The sequence below is a fragment of the Myotis yumanensis genome, unplaced genomic scaffold (assembly GCF_028538775.1).
Source record: "Myotis yumanensis isolate MYYU_CA2020_CCGP unplaced genomic scaffold, mMyoYum1.0.hap1 SCAF_6, whole genome shotgun sequence".
Classification (NCBI taxonomy): Eukaryota; Metazoa; Chordata; class Mammalia; order Chiroptera; family Vespertilionidae; genus Myotis; species Myotis yumanensis.
Window position 1 is genome coordinate 77,410,675 of NW_027223757.1, and position 18,735 is coordinate 77,429,409.

The 18,735-nt window shown below is 37.5% G+C and overlaps 1 protein-coding gene across 1 annotated transcript in view; it reads left to right on the forward strand.

Moving 5' to 3' along the window:
- Window positions 1–18,735, forward strand: part of PKHD1 (PKHD1 ciliary IPT domain containing fibrocystin/polyductin) — a 414,612-nt gene that overhangs the window by 189,749 nt on the left and 206,128 nt on the right. Inside the window, exons 46-48 of the mRNA XM_070418435.1 lie at window positions 3,493–3,627; window positions 10,333–10,468; window positions 13,209–13,455. Coding sequence (XP_070274536.1) covers window positions 3,493–3,627; window positions 10,333–10,468; window positions 13,209–13,455 — 518 coding nt within the window. The remainder of the gene's footprint in view (window positions 1–3,492; window positions 3,628–10,332; window positions 10,469–13,208; window positions 13,456–18,735) is intronic.

The window sequence follows — 18,735 nt, forward strand, 5'->3', positions numbered from 1 at the left end:
CAACAAATGGCGCTGGAACAAATAGAGAGACACATGCAAAGGATTGAAACTGGATCTTTTCCTCATACTATTAACAAAAATTAACTCAAAATGCTCCAAAAACCTAAACGTTAGAGAAAAAAAATTATAAAACTGATAGAAGAAAACAAAGGAGTAAATCTTTATGATTTTGGATTAAGCAACAGATCCTTGGATATGACACCAAAAGAATAAGGAACAAAAGAAAATAAGATAAGTTTAACTTTATCAAAATTAAAAATGTATGTTTCAATGGATCCCATCAAGAAGTGAAAATACAGCCGATGGAATGGGAAACAATATCTGCAAGTCATATATGAAAAGGGCTTATATCTAGAATAAATAGAGAACTCTTATGATAAAAATATAAATAACCCAATTAAAAAATGAGCAAAGACATTTCCCCAGCGATTCACAAATGGCCAATATGCATATGAAAATATGTTCAACATAATCAGTTATTAGAGATGCAAAACCACAGTGAGATACGACCACTTCATACCCTGATGGCTAGAATATAAGTGGTAAGTGTTGACAAAGATTTTGAGAAATTGGAACTGTGAGAAATGCTCACTTGTTTAAATTCAAATACCGAGACAGAAGTATGGCGAAAACGAGACTTATACATTCTCAAGAGCAGGTGTCTATCCAGTTGTACAGGGACACCCGGGACAGTGAACATAGCCCATTTATTCAGTCCCTCCTCTGGTTCATCATTGGCTGAGTACTATGGGGTCACCTGTTTCCTCATATGTTGCCTAAGTCTTACTGTCTCCCATTGGGCCATTCAAAAAAAAAATTGGGCTGAGGCCCTTTCTAGTTGCCTCCACCATGATGCTGGCCCACGTCCACAGTTCCTTGCTGTTACATCCTCATCCCTCCCTACATTCTGTTTGCCCTGGGGAAATGCAGCAACCGTTTCCATCAAAAGCCAGCCATGCTAGAGGTGGATCACAGAGGCCCATTTCTTACAGAACTTCCATATACTGCTGGTGAGAATTTAAAATGGTCTAGATGCTTTGGAAAACAGCCTGGCAGTTTCTCAAGTGATTACCAAAGATACCATATGATCCATTAATTTTACTCCTAGGTATATATCAAAGAAAAATAAAACCATATATCCTCACAGAAACATATACACAAATGTTTATAGCAGTGTTATTCATAATAGCTAAAAGGTGGACAAATGGATAAATATAGTATGGGGTACCTTAAGACAGTGGAATAATATCAGCCATAAAATGAATGAAGTACTATACTGCAACATGGATGAACCTTGAAAACATTATGTAAGGAAAAGAAGCCAGCCACAAAGCCCACATACTATGTGATTCCACTCATATGAAAGACCAGAAGAGAGAAATCTATAGAGACAGAAAGAGGATTAATGGTTGCTCAGGGCTAAAGGATATGGTGTTTCTTCTTGAAGTGAAAATGTTCTGAAATTGAGTCTGGTGATAGTTGCACATATCTGTGAATGTACTAAAACCTTTTAATTGTAAACTTTTAATAGGTGAATTGTATGGTGTGTGTATATTAATAAAGCTGTGAAAAAAGAAAAAAAAACAATTATAAACAATTGGATCTTGCCCCTTCTGGGTAAGCAATGGAAAGCATCCATAAGCATGGGTGGAGATATATACTTTGTTAATATATACTACTGAACCTCTTCTGTACATAGCCATGTAAATGCAAATGTCCCCTCTTCCTATTTGTGTGACCTTAGGCAAATTCCCTGTTTCTTTCTCATTTGTAAAATGGAAATAGTTATAGAACCTAAATGATAAGGTTGTTTTGTGAGTGAGATAAGTGCCTGCATATAAAGTGCCCAGAAAAGTGCCCCAGTCTTGCTGGGTGTATAATAGTAGCTGTTGTTAATAAACAGTGTTGGGTGGTGATAGAGCGATGTTGATAATGATGACGACTCTGGAAATGGTAACATTTAGAAGTGCCTTCTGCATCATAAGAAGCACATTGTTTTAAAATTTCTTAAACTTTCATTATTAGATAGTTTTCATTATTGTCAGACTGTATTCTGGTCATTAGACATAAGTGTCTTATATATAGATACTTAAACAGAATATTCCAGCAGGTAAAATTTCTACTGTGAGTAAATATAAATTTATATCTATTTGATGATCTTGATAGCTAATATTTTTGTATATTTTCTCAGCTAATCATCTTAACCTTTGGGGGAAGCATTATTAGTATCCTCCTCTTGTAGATTAGAAAACTCTCTGGGTTGGGGTAAAATATGTGCTCATGTCACACAGCTAAGAATTGCTGGATCCCAACTTAGGCAATCTGACCCTTCTGTATGTATGTTAATAAAAATTGAGAAAAATACCCTCTCCTCATCATGTATCATAAATGCAGAGTGATTCTTTTAGAGGATGGAGAGTGAGATGAGAACACATTATGAAAGCTGTGTTTATACTATAAATAGGGACTTTTTGCTATTGGGTATTGATTTCCTTTAGTAATTACCAGGTTCTCCAGTTAATACCAGATGTTAGCTGTTTTTACATATGAGTTATTTGCCAGAACTTGAGATACCTGTAATTGGGTAACAATTGTGACAAGATCATACCTATTTTACTTAAGTAAAGCTTCGTATCTTCAAAAATCTATCATTTTATAAAAGTTATTGGCGCATTCAAAATGGGAAATGCAAGCTATTTAATTCTTGAAAATTCAAGCATAAAGCACAATGCTATGATAAATCAAGGCTACCTTGGCCTTAATTAATAGGAAACTTCCACTTTAAGATATAAAGGTAACCATGACCCTATTTAATGAATAAAGAATGATTCTGTTAGGTTAATTATTAGTCCTGATCTCCACCCTGGTTTAAAGATGGTTGAATGAGGCCTAAGGAGAAGTTTGATGTCTTTTCCAAGATCACCTAGTTCGTTAATATCAGTGCTAGATGAAAATGAAGGGTTCTATACCACAAATTACTGGGATTCTTTCAACTTTATTAATCTAATTTTGTTAATACTTGATCCCAGTTTGGGCCTGCCAACATAACCTGTCATAAATATATGTTCACAGACTGTATTTTGAGTCTGTAGTCATGTTCAATTACTTATTTCACATTTACAATTTTCTGACAATATTAGTTAATATATACTACTGAAGAAAACGTTAAATACTGGGGTTCTTGGATGCTATATTTTTCTCCACTAATTTTGAGTAATTTGGAAATGGCAAGTTTATTTTAGAAATGTGAAGAATTCACATTGACCTTTTTAATGTGTCAATTATTATGAGGAGAAATGAAAAGTATAGAGGGGGTGGGGTGTTACTAAAGAGGACTAATTAGTGCTGACCTCACGGCAACTTTGGGATGTCTATGCAGATATCGATGGGCAAAAGCATGCTTATTTATACTTAATTAATAAGTTACCAGAAATCTGCAAGCAAAGCCAAGCCTGAGAACTATCCATAACATATGCTGATTTTTTTAAACAGATTTTTAGAAGTAGCAATCTTCACCTGAAAAACTTCCAAGTTTATTCATGCAGAGATTTTGGAATTGATATCTTGGAAAGTGATGCAAATACTTTAGTTACTGACAGCTTATTCCTTGGTCATTTTGCTCATCAGGTAAGTACCTAAGTGTGGTTGTTTTAGGCTGTCCATCAACAGCATCCTATGTGATGGGCTCCCTGCTGACCCAGGATATGTAATTTTAATAGCATTCTTCAGTGAATCTTAATATTTAACTGGTAAAAGTTAGAGGAGCTTTTTATTTGTAACAGTGGTAGTATTTATAATAAAATTCAAATATATACAAGGATTCAGTGTTATAAGTTAATATAAATCATAAAAATCATGAGTAGCTTGCAGAATTTTCATTTGGTTGCAATGTAGCATTATTATCCATACCAATTAAATAATACATCTAATAATTTTTAGTTAGTTTATTCTAACCTCACAATAATTATAGAATAGCATGATTTCATATTGTCTCTCTGCATTGTGGTTTGCCAAGTTTCTACAGCAACATTTTGTTCATAGGGTCCTTACTACTTTATTTAGGGTGCCCCCCCAATAGGTAATATAAATTTACATTGTCTACTATAGTGTACTACCTCTTATGTGACTCCCTAATACTTCCTTAAGTGTGGTGTTAAAGAACAATGTTCAACAAAGTAAATTTGAAGATCTAATTGGCTTTATTAAGCGATTCATGAACAGGGAAGTATCCTAAGTAAAGAAAGCTCTGAGTGGTTGTACAAAACACAAGGTTTTTAGAGGCAAAAGGGTGTGGCAGGGGAGTTCTCCTTCCACCTCCCTCCACTTTATTTTATTTTTTCCCCATCTCCATTTATCCACTTTATACCTGTCCATGAGCGTTCTCTCTCTCTCTCTCTCTCTCTCTCTCTCTCTCTCTCTCTCTCAAAATATATTTTTATTGATTTTTTGCAGAGAGGAAGGGAGAGGGATAGAGAGTTAGAAACATCGATCAGATCCCTCCTGCACACCTCCTACTGGGGATGTGCCCACAACCAAGGTACAGGCCCTTGACCAGAATTGAACCTGGGACCTTTCAGTCCGCAGGTCAGCGCTCTATCCACTGAGCCAAACTGGTTAGGGCTCTTCTCTCTTTTTCATTTGCTCAATCAACCCCACCTCCCTCCCAACACACACAGGGGAGTTCTTAGCAAAGGAAAAGAAAGGATTATTTTTAAACCAGGTCATCTTTGGCGAAGGGAAGGGCAGTGGTTTTACCAAGCAGATTTTGCCTCACCAGTGATGCTCAGGAAACTTCAGACTGATTGGTTTAACATTCCATTCCTGAGAGAGGCTGAAACTGCAGTTAGGTTAATTATTAGCTTTGGTTTGGTGACTTGGCTAAGCAAAAGTGACTCCATCTTGGCCTGTTGTCTCCCTCTCTCTCTCTCTCTCTTTTTTTAACTGTGGGTTTCTACATGATAAATATAAAGACTGTAGATCAGGGGTCCTCAAACTACGGCCCGTGGGCCACATGCAAATACTAATATTGTATTTGTTCCCATTTTTTTTTTTTTACTTCAGAATAAGATATGTGCAGTGTGCATAGGAATTTGTTCATAGTTTTCTTTTAAACTATAGTCCGGCCCTCCAACGGTCTGAGGGACAGTGAACTGGCCCCCTGTTTAAAAAGTTTTTCCTTTTCTCTGAAAGAATTACCACCTTGAGAAATGATTTTTTTAGACTGCATAGTTTCCAACAGAAGATGGGACTCAGATTTAGATTCTGATATACCATAGTTCAAAGGCTCTTAAATGTTTCCAAAATAACCTTCGAGGAGATGCTAAAAACCAAATGTCCATCAAGCTGAGTAACTGTCCTGGTAAATTAATGTCACAACATCTTAATTGATGCTAAGTAGACATCATAATCAATGGGTGAGTGACACATAAATTAAGAGACACATTTTGACAAAAGGATGGTTATCATGAGATAATAAAAATAATCATATCCCTGAGACGGGATTCACTGGGACTGCATTACAGCTCAGGGCCTCTTAGTCTCCTAACAAGTAAGTGCAGGACAAATGCCCCTGGATGGGAAATGTCAAACACTTAGTTCCAGGGGAGATCTAAATCCTGGTTAGGCATCCAGATATTAAAACCATGTCATTTTAGAGCTAAATATTACCGAAATGTTAATCTAGTTAGAACTGTTACATTTACAGGTAAAGAAATGGGGGCTTTAGGAAATCAAGTGAAAGCCCAAGATCCATGCCTAGTAGTGTGGAGGTGGGACCACCGGGATGGCCTCCCACTTCTGATCAAATACTTTCTCCATTACACATGGAAAATAGCTTTGACAATGAGCATGCATTAGTACCTATTTCAATATTTCCTGATGCATTTTCCATGGAAGGCTAGCCCCAAGAGAGGGTAAGAAAAGGAAATTCTTAGGTTAATAACAGTTAGGGTATGCTGTTTATCACACCTCTCATCCCCTGAATTTCACATCATATTTTAACACATTAAAGGCTCTGCAGAGCCTAGGGTGAAAAACAAACAAGAGCCATATCTCTGAATCTTTATTTAACACAATAATGTTTAGATTTATTTGGGAACCTTTTATTGACATAAGAAACTGTGTCAGTTGTTTAAAAAAAGAAAGAGAGACCTGACCTCTGTGGTTGTGGAACTGGTGTTAGCCTCCAACTTCTGTGCCTGCCATTTCTTTAGGTATAAAGAATTTCTGAGAATTTGGCCTATTATTCTTAGACACTCCACCCACATATAATTGGTGGCACACAATTATCAGTGAATCATATTCTAAAACGAACAATAGTTTCTGAAGGCCTTGTTATTATTGGAAAGAATTTTATTATTTTTTGGCCTCTAGCATATCTATAATAATTAAAGTGTAATATGCTAATTAGACCAGACGTCCTTCTAGACAAAGCCCGGGCTGCTAGGGAAGCCCGGGTCCCGGGTGCCAGAGGGAAGCCAGTGCCAGCAGCCGGGAGAAGGAAGGCCTACTCTTACACGAATTTTGTGCATTGGCCTCCAGTTAGTGTATATGTTGATACTCTCACACCCAACATTACCTTTATATTGAGATGAGTAGAATAATTTCCAGTGAGGGTGGCTTTAATATACAAGACAAAGTGATGCATTCTATCATCACTATACTGTCCATCCTAGTTTGGTTGTGCAATTTGTTTAAACTGGTTGTCCTAGCATTTATCCAACTAGCACCCCCTTTCAAACTTTCAAAAATGTTCTGCTTTGGATATATATTATGCTCACCCTGCTTTTGAAAGTATCTGTAGGATGCTTGCCTTTTTGTTGTTATTGAAATTAATTTGAGCAGATGATACTACTTTTAAAAATATCTTATTCAGACAGATGCTAATGGGCTTAGTTAATTTTTCCTCCCATTTCTCTAGGGATCCCTTCCCATTTTCACTGGTGGATTTGTCTTCCTCAATTTAGACCTTTCATTTTTTTATTTCTCTAAAGTCTGTTGTAGGGGCCCTTCTCTTCTCAATATACTTGCTCTCCCTGGGAGAAATCTCATTTTCTCTAGTGATTTCAATTACCATCCGCACACTGATGTCTTCCATACATTTGCATTTATTTCTGCCATCTCATTTTGTGCTTTCAGTTCGCAATGCTTTCTTTGTCTCTACTTTTTAAACTTGATTTGTCTTGCATTGAGTAGTGTTATGTATATATATATATATGTATATATATATATATGTATATATATATATTTATTTTACAGTTATTCATTCTGTATAATTATGTTCATTATTGGATTTAAATTTTTAAAATGCCTGCTTGTCTTAAAATCTAAATTACATCAGCGCTGTTAAACTTTACTTGAGCAATGCAAGGACTTCAAACACTTTTCTTTCTTTACCTTCACATCTAGTGTTTTACTTTTCTGTAGTATTTTGTTCCACTGAATAAAATAAAAGTTTTATAGAAATATAATATTAATGGAGAAAGGTACAGAAATCACAAGCAAAGATCTCAATGGATTTTTAAAAAGCAAAAATCATGTGCATAGCACCCTGTCAATAATAGAACATTACCACTTCCTCTGAAGCCCCTCATGCCTCCTCTCATTTAACCCAACCCCCAGACCCCTGCCTGAAGAGGGACATTATTCAGACTTCTATAGACATAGATTAGTTTCAGATCTGTTTTTGAAGTTGATATAAATGGAATCATAGAGCAAAGTAGCTCTGTAGTGTCTGGCTTCTTTGGCACGACACTATGTCTACAAGATTCATTCATTTTTTATGTTATAATACTTTATTCTTCTAATTGCTATGCAGTTTTCTACTTTATGACTGTACCACAGTTTTGTGTTTTTTTTTTTTAAAAAAGCTATATTGCTCTTGATAGACATTTGATTATTTGCAGTTTGGGGTCATTACAGATGAAGTGTTATGAACAATCTTCGATGTCTCTATATGTGCATGCACTTCTGTTGAATATATGTAAAGTTGTAAACTGCTGGTTCAGAGGATGTCCCTCTAGCTCTAGGGGATAATGCCAAACAGTAGTCCCAAGTGTTCACACTTGTACTAGCATGCAGGTGAGGAGTTTCACAGCTACATCCTGGTATTTCTCTTGACCAGTATCCTGGATAGTTTCTCCATGTCTCCCCATTATTGAAACTCTTGCTCCTAACTCCCACATCTTCCTCCTTTCTGATTTAATTCCTCATTTATTAGAGTGTAGCCTATAGTAACTTTCTTAACAAATTAAGGGTCTATTGAAGGTAAAGGTTTTGAGCTACAAATGGAGAACCCCTTATTAGTAGGTTGTCAGTTACAGAATACCAGGTTAAGTTCATTTTTTAATTGTTATTTTGAAGGCAATGTTTCAGTATCTTCTAGCTTCTAGTTTTGAGGTTGAATAGTTTTAAGGTCCTCTAATTCTAGGTCTTTTTAAAAAATATGTTTTTATTGATTTTTAAATAGAGGAAAGGAGAGGGAGAGAGAGAAGAAACGTTCGTGAGGGAGAAACATTGATTGGATGCCTCCTGCATGCCCCTTACTGGGGATTGAGCAGCAACCCTGGCATATGCCCTGACCGGGAATCAACTGGGGACCCCTTGGGTCACGGGATGATGCTCAATCCACTGCCACACCGTCTGGGCTAATTCTAGGTCTTTTATGTGTAAACTTTTAGTTTCTTTTTTGGATGTTTTTAGGATCTTGTCTTTGTTCCTGATGTTTTGCAACTTCAATATGATGTACCTTGTGTGGCTTTTTGTCCTATCCATGGTTTTAGGCACTGGGTGAGAACTTTCAGTCTTATTTCTTTGAGAATTTTATAATTCTCTCCTCTTTATTTTCCTTTTTTGAAAACTATCATTATTTGGATATTGGACCTCCTAAATTGGCTTTCTAATCTTCTTAAGTTTTGCTGATTTCCCAACTGTATTTTTATTCTACTTTCTAGGCTATCTTGTCATTTTTTTCTTACTGAATTTGTTATTTCATCCTCTTTTCCTTTCTGACTCCCACCTCCTTTTCTTTGGCTGCTTCTTCTTGTTTCATGGATATAGTCTATTTATTTCTCTGTGGTTATTAATGATGATTATTAAGTTTTCTCCTGATTTCTATACTGCCTTTTTCTCTACTATTTTTCTTTTGTTTGTTTCTATCACTCTTTTCTGTTGGAAGTCTCTGAAAATTTCTAATCCTCAAATGTACAGTGGAGCACTAACAACTTGATTAGATGGCGTTTGCTGAAGAAATTTTGTGGCTAAATCCTGGAAGCAATTTTTTTTTAGGTTTTTAAATTTTAATTTTTATATTAACATACATTAAATATAAAATGTATATGACTTTTTTGTAGTTGTCGTTAATCCTTACCCCAGGATATTTTTTCCACTGACTTTTTAAAGAGAGTAGAAGGGAGGAGGAGAAACACACAGAGAGAAACATCAATGTGAGAGAGACATATCGATTGATTGCCTCTTGCACATGACCAGGGTCGGAGCCTGCAACTGAGGTACTTGCCCTTGACCAGAATTGATCCTGGGACCCTTCAGTCTGTGGGCCGACACTCTATCCACTGAGCCAAACCAGCAAGTGCCTGACTTTTTTTTTTGATGTGCAATGTCTGGTTTTTAACATATGTATAGACTGGTGTAACCACCTCTACCACAATCAAGATGCAGAACAATTGCATCAACCCCATAAACTCTTTCCAGCTCCATCTTTGTAGCCACGTCCTCCTCTCACATCAACCCGTGGGAATCACTCATCTATTCTCTGTCTTTTCAACAATCATATAAAAGGAACCAGATAGTGTGAAACCTTTGGCACATGCCCTCACCCCCTTGTGTCTGTGTCTATTGGTTATGCTTGTATACATGCATACAAATCCTTTGGTTGATCTCTACATCCTTTCTCCACCCTCCCCTGCCTTCCCTCTGAGGTTTGACAGTCTTGAACATAATTTTCATTTCTCAAAGGTAAACACCTAGGAGTTGAATTACTAGGCCGTATGATAAGGGTATGTTTAACTGGATCAGAAACTGCCAAACTTTTTGCCACAGTGACTGTGCCATTTTGTGCTCCCACCAGCAATATATGAGAATTTTAGTTGTTCCTTATCCTCATTAGCATTCGGTATCATCACAATTTTTTACTTAGCATTCTCATAAAAATATAGTGTATTTTATGGTGGTCCTTTGTCGTGTATATGACTTGTAAGTATTTTCTCCCAGTCTGTAGCTTGTCTTTTTATTTTCTTAAGTGTTTCTATTTGTGTATTACAAATTGTACTAGTTCTCTTCTTTTTCTTACCTTCTTTTCCCCCTTGTGAATCATAGGGAAGCCTGTGTATGTCAGCAGGGATCAAAACTCCCAAAAGATGGGAACTGATGGTATCTAACACAACTTTTGTTAATTTTGATCTCACTGGCTGCGTGTCCATCAGAACCTGTTCGGGCTGTTCCCGAGGACAGGGTAAGTTGATTGAACAGATAAGACAAACAGTAAATAAGACCAACACTCAAGTAAATATGATAAATAGTGGCAAAGCCTTGTGACTCATTATTTCTTTCAGTTATAAAATTGCATCAGTAGAAACTGCTGCTCAAATCCCCTAAAATAAATCCTAGAGGAGGCCAGGTATGCTCAGTAGGGCTCCTGTAGCTCCCCATTCGTCTATCACCCTATTATTAGTGTCTCTGCTGGACTCTGAGCTTCACAAAGGCCGGGATTATGTCTCTTCTCACAGTGTTATCATTAGTACCTAGTAGCCTGTGCCTAAAAGGCTCATTGATTAAATTAATGGATAAAGATGAATGGATAGACATATGAATATAAACTAACATACATGCAATCTTTACTGAAGGAGCCAGAACTTAGTACTTTATGTTTTCAGCAGCCCAAGGTTTGTTGTATGCACAAAGAGAAGCATAGGAATTTTTGTTCAATTGTTAACCACATCTCAGAGGTGGTGAGAAATACCTTGGAGGACTCATGGGCTAAGGTGAAAAGGAGTGGGGAGCAATCTAGTTGATTTGATCTTTGTAAACAGCCAAACCAAGTAATTCAAGTAAATATGCTCTTGTGGTTTGAATCACCAATTTAGATAATTGTTTGTTTTTTTAATTAAATGAATAATCAGCAAGTCTCCACTTTACTTTTTTTTTTCCTTCTGAATAAGCAGAGCCAAAGACTGTTTTTATTTGGGTGGCATCTGACTTAAATTTGTAAATAATAGGAATAAAAATAACTTAGGACATTCACTTCAAATCACAACTCTTCAGTTTTTTAAAGCTTCATTGTTTCGTATCATTTATAAGACACTGAAAAAAGCACTCTGTTCCTTATTAGCTCTAATTCCTTCTCACTGCATAATCTTGCTAAGTCATACTGTTTGTTTAAAAACTGTCTATTCCAGGTTTGTTTAAGGAACTGGGGCGTACAAAGATGAAAAACACATAGCTCTTCTCTTCCAGGAGCTCTTGATCTAGGCCAAAAGTAAATGTTTAATCTAGTCTCTGTACTAGAGTGTGATGAGTACAATCCTAGAAAACTGGACAAGGTCAGTGAAAAGAGCAAGGAAGGAGGTCAGGTGAGATTTCATAGAAGTGACTCTTTATTTTTAAAAAATATTTTTTAAAAATTGATTTTGGAGAGAAAGGAAGTGAGAGGGAGAGAGAGAAACATCTATTGGATGCCTTCTGCATGCCCCCTACCAGGGATCAAGCCAGTAACCTGTGCTTTTGCCCTGGCTGGGAATTGAATCAACGGCATTTTGAGGCATGGGCTAATGCTCAGCCAACTGAGCCACACCGGCCAGGGCCATAGAGATGACTCTTAAGCAGGGTTTTGAGAGGTGAATGGATATTTGCAAGAGAGACTGTGTCGGGAAGAGTTTCTAAGTATTAAGAATAGCATATGCAAAGAATTAAAATCCCAATAGGACTGAATTATAGTCTCAGGTGGTTGTGGTATGAGATGAACTTTAGAAGTTGCCAGAGGTTAATCACGGAGTCTTGAATGCAGGACTTAATTCACTGCATGGAATCTACTGGGATGCCAAGTGAAAGCATCAGGGCTTCTATTTCTCTGTATCTTATTCTTTTTTATTTTCCTTTTTGTCTATTTCACAGTGCACATAATGAAGACATATAGTCACATATGTACAGAGAGATATGTGCTTAATGTAAAGATTTCAATGACAGGGCTGTGTGATTTAGAAGACCACTGCCATAGTTCCTTCCTGGGCAACCGGACTAGTGGCAGTTCTGACAAATCACATGGAGGTGGTGTGAGAGACAGACTGCTGAGAAGTATAGCTCTAGAGCAGCGGTTCTTAACCTGTGGGTCGCGACCCCTTTGGGGGTCGAACGACCCTTTCACAGGGGTCGCCTAAGACCATCAGAAAACACATATATAATTACATATTGTTTTTGTGATTAATCACTATGCTTTAATTATGTTCAATTTGTAACAATGAAATTGCAGGTCACCACAACATGAGTAACTGTATTAAAGGGTTGTGGCATTAGGAAGGTTGAGAACCACTGGTAGAGCTAATACTTAAAAAGTGAGTTACTATTACTCTTTGTGCACATGATTGAAAGTTGCTTTTGAGGGTAAATCTTTCAAGTATAAACCTCAGAAGAGGTGGGGTTAAACTCACCACAGAAGAACTGGAGCAGACAGATGGAAAGACTAAACCAAGACACCTTTAGTAGTTAGTAATTAGTAAGTTAGTGTCCCATGTCTCTATTTCCCACTAGAATGGTTTCTCACCCTTGGCACTATTAGTATTTTGGGCTGGATAGTTTTTTGTTGTGGGGACTATCTTGTGCATTGAGGAAGTTAATCAGCACCCCTCCTTCTACCCACCAGATGTCAATATCACTGTCATCTACCTAATTGTGACAGCCCCAAATGATTCCAAATAGGGCCAGATGTCCCCCGGAGGGCAAAATGACCCCTGGTTGAGAATCACTGCCCTAAAATACAGACTATATGAAGGCAGTATCATATTGCTCTTGTTTTCCACTGTGTCTCCAGTACATATCACAGAGCCTGGCATACACTAAGCACTCATGATTTTTTTTTCTTGAACAAAACTGTATAAATACGCAATTTAAAGTACTGAATATATCCCAGCAAATTCAGCTGCCATTTGTTATAATAACCTTCTGTGCCTTATGTAACACTCTTATCTTCCATTTTATAGGTGGATTTACTGTGAAGATCAACCAGTTAAAGTTTACAAACTCTCCCAACGTAGTAGCATTTCCATTTCCTCATGCAGCAATTTTGGAAGACGTGGATGGGTCTCTGTCTGGGAAAAATGGGAGTCACATTCTTGCTTCTATGGAAACCCTCTCGGATTCTTGTTTGGTCAGTGCCAGATTCAGTCAGATTGTCCCTGGCAGTGTCTGTGGGGAAGATGTTTTCTTTCATCGTATGTCTATTGGATTGTAAGTTGAATTAACTTTACTTTTCAGTTTAGCAATGAGCATGCATGTATCATTCAGGCTGTTAAGGTTTGTACACTTGATCTTAGCCAAAAGGCCGAGAAGTGATGTTGAGGTTTATAAAAGGCAAATTGTTTCCTAGATTCTATTTTAAGTATTTAGTTCTACATAAGTGATGGTGAATAATTTTGACAGCTGTCAAATCATACGTTTATGATTATGGTAGTTTTAGACTGATTCAAATGGCAGCTAACTTTCAATATTACTGGACCAGAACTCAAGTCCATGACCTCTTATTGACATTTTGAGCTAATAGTTTCCTCTTGAGAAAATTTGCAACCAACAGAAAATTTGACATGTATTTAAATTAATATATTTTTATTGATTTCAAAGAGGAAAGGAGAGGGAGAAAAAGATAGAAACAACAATGATGAGAGAGAAACATCCATTGGTTGCCTCCTATATGTCACCTATGACCCACAACCCACAACCTGGGCATGTGCCCTGACTGGGAATTGAACCGTGACCTCCTGGTTCATGGGTTGATACTCAACTACTGAGCCACACTGTCTGGGCAAAATGTACTTAAATTAAAAGTATTATTAAAGCCCTAGCCAGCTTGGCTCAGTGGATAGAGCATCAGCCTGCGGACTGAAGGGTCCCAGGTTCGATTCCGGCCAAGGGCACATGCCTGGGTTGTGGTCTCGATCCCCAGTAGGGGGCGTGCAGGAGGCAGCCGATCAATGATTCTCTCTCATCATTGATGTTTCTCTCTCTTTCTCTCTCCTTCTCCCTTCCTCTCTGAAATCAATAAAGAAATATATATTTTTTTAAAAAAGTATTATTAAAAATTCCAAGAATGTCCATTTTCATTTACACATGTTTACTCTCCCCAAGCTCTTTTTAAGTGTTCCATATGCTCCCGGGAAGCAATAGCTGATGACTTCCTATTACTTGCAAAGTTGCTTCACTCCAGTTCATTTTCCTTGTTAATTTCATGAACTATTGGATTCGTACAATACATTTCCTATTAATATTGGAGCAAGGACCCTTTGGTTATGCTAGTCAAACTACCATTAAGTCAGCAGCTGGGATCTTTATAATGCATAATAGGATTCCTTCTGCGCTCTTCAATTTTCAGGTAATGATTGTTGAGTGTCTGGGGTTCTACCTTTTACCTGTTTCAAACATTGTATATATTTAGCCACACTTCTTTCCTTCCTTCCTTTTAAGTGTTTTAACTTCAGGAACACTAAGTCAAGTGATTCAGCTAGAGCATGTTGGCATCTGTTTTAAGTCAGTAAAGTCCAGAGAGTGAGTCACAGTGGTCAGTAGTGCACAGTCTGCATTTTGAATGCCTATGGAATCAGTATTTTGACATTCTGTTTTAAAAGCCTTAGTAAAACACTGCTAGCACCAACTAATTTGAAATTATTTTTCTACTTTTGCTGTCCAGACTGTGTATTATTCTATGTAATGTTAATGGGTCCAATTCCAGTGAGTAAAATAGCAATGTGGAGGGATATATTTTAATTTTTAATCATTTTGATTGTGCAGAGCATGACTTTTTAAAAATTCTCACAGATGCATCCTGGTTTTTATTGTTATTTTAGTGATTTTTACCAAAGGTGTCTCAATGAGTGTTTTCATATTTATAAGTTAATGATTTATTTATTTTTTTATTGTCTAGTTTTACATATGTCTCCTTTTCCCCCAATTGAAACTCGCCCCCCCCCATTAGATGCATTTTTTTCAAATGAGGAAAATTAAAATGGATTCATATAATTAAAAAGAACATTATGTGCTTCTATGACACTTACTTTTCATGTTCTTTATACTCCTTTTTTATGCCTTATTTTGAAACCTATTGGGACACTGTCTCTTACAGAGGCACTTAGCGCTGGTGTTAGAAGGCTCTACAGAAATAATCTTATAGAGCATCTGTTCTTGGAGAGCTTTAGGACAGGACACTCAGGTGCTTACCTTAGCAGCACTTAGGGACCGACAAGGTCAAAAAAAATAATAATCCAGAAACACTATTCCAAGCTGATTCAAAAGGCTTTTACTAGGGTGAAAAACTTGTCTTGGTTTGTCTGGAATTTTCCTGGTTTTAAAATAGAAAGTCTCATGTTCTAGAAACTCCTTCAGTCTTGAGAAAACCAGGATGGTTGGTCACTCTACTCTCTATGATTATAATATTACAAATTTTCAGGTTGATCCATAGGTCTATGGACAAATGCCCAACTATCCCGAGTTAGCGCCAGGGAAGTCTCACTTATGTCTCTTGGCTCTGGAGTCCCCCCATCTAAAATAAGGTGATTGCATTAGATGGTCTCTAGGGACTTGCTTGTCAAAGTGCACCAGCCTCCCCGGGTTCTGTCGGAAGAGGGAATCAAAGACTCCGCCCCAAACATCCTGAGTCAGGACCCTCAGGTGATTTATATTCAAGTTTGAGAAGCACTGCCCTCAGGTCCTTCTAACCTTACCCTTCTATGACTCTATCCCTCGCATTTGTGCTGAGTGACTTGATCTTTGTCCCAGAGCATTATAACCTCATTAGGAATATGTCAGAGCTAATGAGCAATTTGAATTCAGCGTGGATACAAACTTTGCTGCATTTCAGGGAGACAGGATTAATTTGTTGTGCTACTTGCCCTGGAGCAAGCACCCTAAGAGTTGATTTACAAAGCTCTCACAGTCATGATCTTTTGGGGTTGCATGCTGATGGAGATCTGATATGGCACAAGCACCCTGCTGTCTTCACTTTCCACTCTTACCCCTCCCTCACCATGAGGTCCCAGAGTGTGGCCCTGCATGGCTGTGTAAACAAGGCACCACATTTTCCTTTTGCGAACAACCAAATGATTGGAGTGGAATTTCTTCCTTGGAAGTCCCCGCCTCTATGGTCCCATTTCACTATTAGTTTTTTTTGTTTGGCATTGGTAACCTTCTGTTCCTGCCCCTCGCTACCTTTTTTAAGTCAGATGGGTACCCACATTTGTGACACTTCCTGTTTTATAGCTTCCTTGGACTCCACCCTAGCAGTTGGGTTGATAGGCATGTAAATATTTCATCTGTATAGAATTGTCAACCTCTATAGGGCAGAGTTTAGTTTTACGCTTTGTTAAAATGCCAACAAACTTGACATGCATGAGAGCTGCTTACATTGTTCTCTCCCTCACTCACCAGTTCTATAACAGGCTTTCTGTAGGAGCTACAGGTGTTCAGGATCCTGTTCTTTTCCCAGCTTCTCTTTCTACCAATCTGATCTGCCCAGCTCACCCTTCCCGATAAGACAGGGATGGAGTTATCCCTACCAATGTAAGGTAGAACTTCATTTCGGAAAACTACATCAGTGACTCATTTTCTCCAGAGGTTCCATAATTATGACATGCCTAACATAGTGCTTGGATTTATCCATCCCCAAATTTTGATAAATGTTTTCTTTTGCACAGGGATAATTACATGGAACGAATATACTACCCCCAATAATATTTTTTTCCTATATGTCAGTTGGAGCTGTTCTTTTAAAAAATTTTTTATTTTATTTTAAATCTTTACTGAAAGTGTTATATATGTCCCCCTTTTCCCCCATTGATCTCTTCTAGCCCACCCCTACCCCCCTCCCCCCCCCCGCCACAGCCTCAGGCCTTCACCACCCAATTGTCTGTGTCCATGGGCTATGCATTTTTGTGTGCTCCTTCCAGATCTCCTTTATAAACTCTCCTTGTCTCTTAAGTGCTGGTGTTTCTTAGGATTCTGTGAGGAGCTTTCCTTTCTCTCAAGTCATCCTCTTCCCAGGTGATCTTGGTTATTTCACCACTTCAGTTAACATTCACTGATGCTTCCAGGTTTTCTTCATTTAGTCTCTACTGAGCTCCAGACCCACTAATCCAACTGTCCTTAGGATCAGCACTGTCCAATAATGTAGCCACATATGGCTCATTCAAAATTGAGATGTGACGTAATTCTAAATTATACACCACATTTTTAAGACTCGCTATGAAAAAACAATGTAAAAGATCTCAATAATTTGGTTATATTGATTATGTTGAAATGATAATATTTTGGATACACTGGGATAAATATATTATTATAATAATTTCACCTTTTTTCTTTTTAATATAGCTACTGTAAAATTTAAGATTATGTCTTTGGCTTGCATTAATGGTTTGCATTATATTTCTATTGAACAGCAATGCTTTAAATATTTTCACTAGAGTGTTTAATAGGCATCTAAAACCTGACTTGCCAAAACTCAGTTTTACGGTCTTTATCCACAGACCTGTTTCCCTCTGGGGAGTCTGAGAAATGCTTATTTCACACGTAAATCATCTACCAAGTACAGTCCATTTTACCTCTCCCAAAAAGTCCTCTTGAGTCTTTCTACTTTTGTCCTTCCCAACTTCTTCCCCTAGTCCAGGCCACCATACCTCTTACCTATATAATCACAACAGCTTCTTAGCTTGCCATCTTGCTATGCTCCCATCCTTAAACTTTATCATTGCAGATCTGGTCCTGCTCTTCATTCATTCCCTTGTTTGAAACTTTTAAAGTTTTCCCAGTGCCTTTAAAAGAAAGTTCAACATTTTAAGTATCTTATGAGCCCTTTATGACCTGTTTCCTGTTTATAATTCTAGCATCGTCTCTCAACACACTGCCCTCCTTCCTTGCATTTTGTCTCAGCCTCACTCACCTTCGTTGTGCTTTTCAATTCATAATGTTCAACTTCCATTGTACTCAGCAGAAAAGTAATTTTCTCTGGTAAACTTCTCTGAGTTTTCTGTACAGGTTTCGATAGCCTTGCTGTGTGCTGGCTCCATATACTTGCACTAACCAATATTCATAGACCCTACATAGCTTTAAAAATTTCCCATCTCTTCTTGTAGATGGTATGCCGTGTAAGAATAGGGTTTCTACTGTGTGTGTGGTGTTTGTATTATAGTACCTATTACCATTTTGAAACATAATGATTCTATAAAATTAGTATTGAACAAATAAATATAAGTAAAAAAATTGTGGACTCCTCCAAACCTTCTTCCTCTAGTGCCCTTATGCCCATTTCTCTCTTAGGACATATTTATAATGAGCCTATGGCACTCAGCTTTTCTTCAGAAGACCCAGGATTAAAGTGCTATCTCCAGTCTTTATTTCTAAAATTTATAGGAACATCTAATACTTAAGATTGTCATTTCATAATGTCTCTGGGTGTTTGCTTTCCTGTGACTATCAGCTGACCAGATGATTTATTTAGCAACTGATTCTTCCTCTACTTTGCTCCTA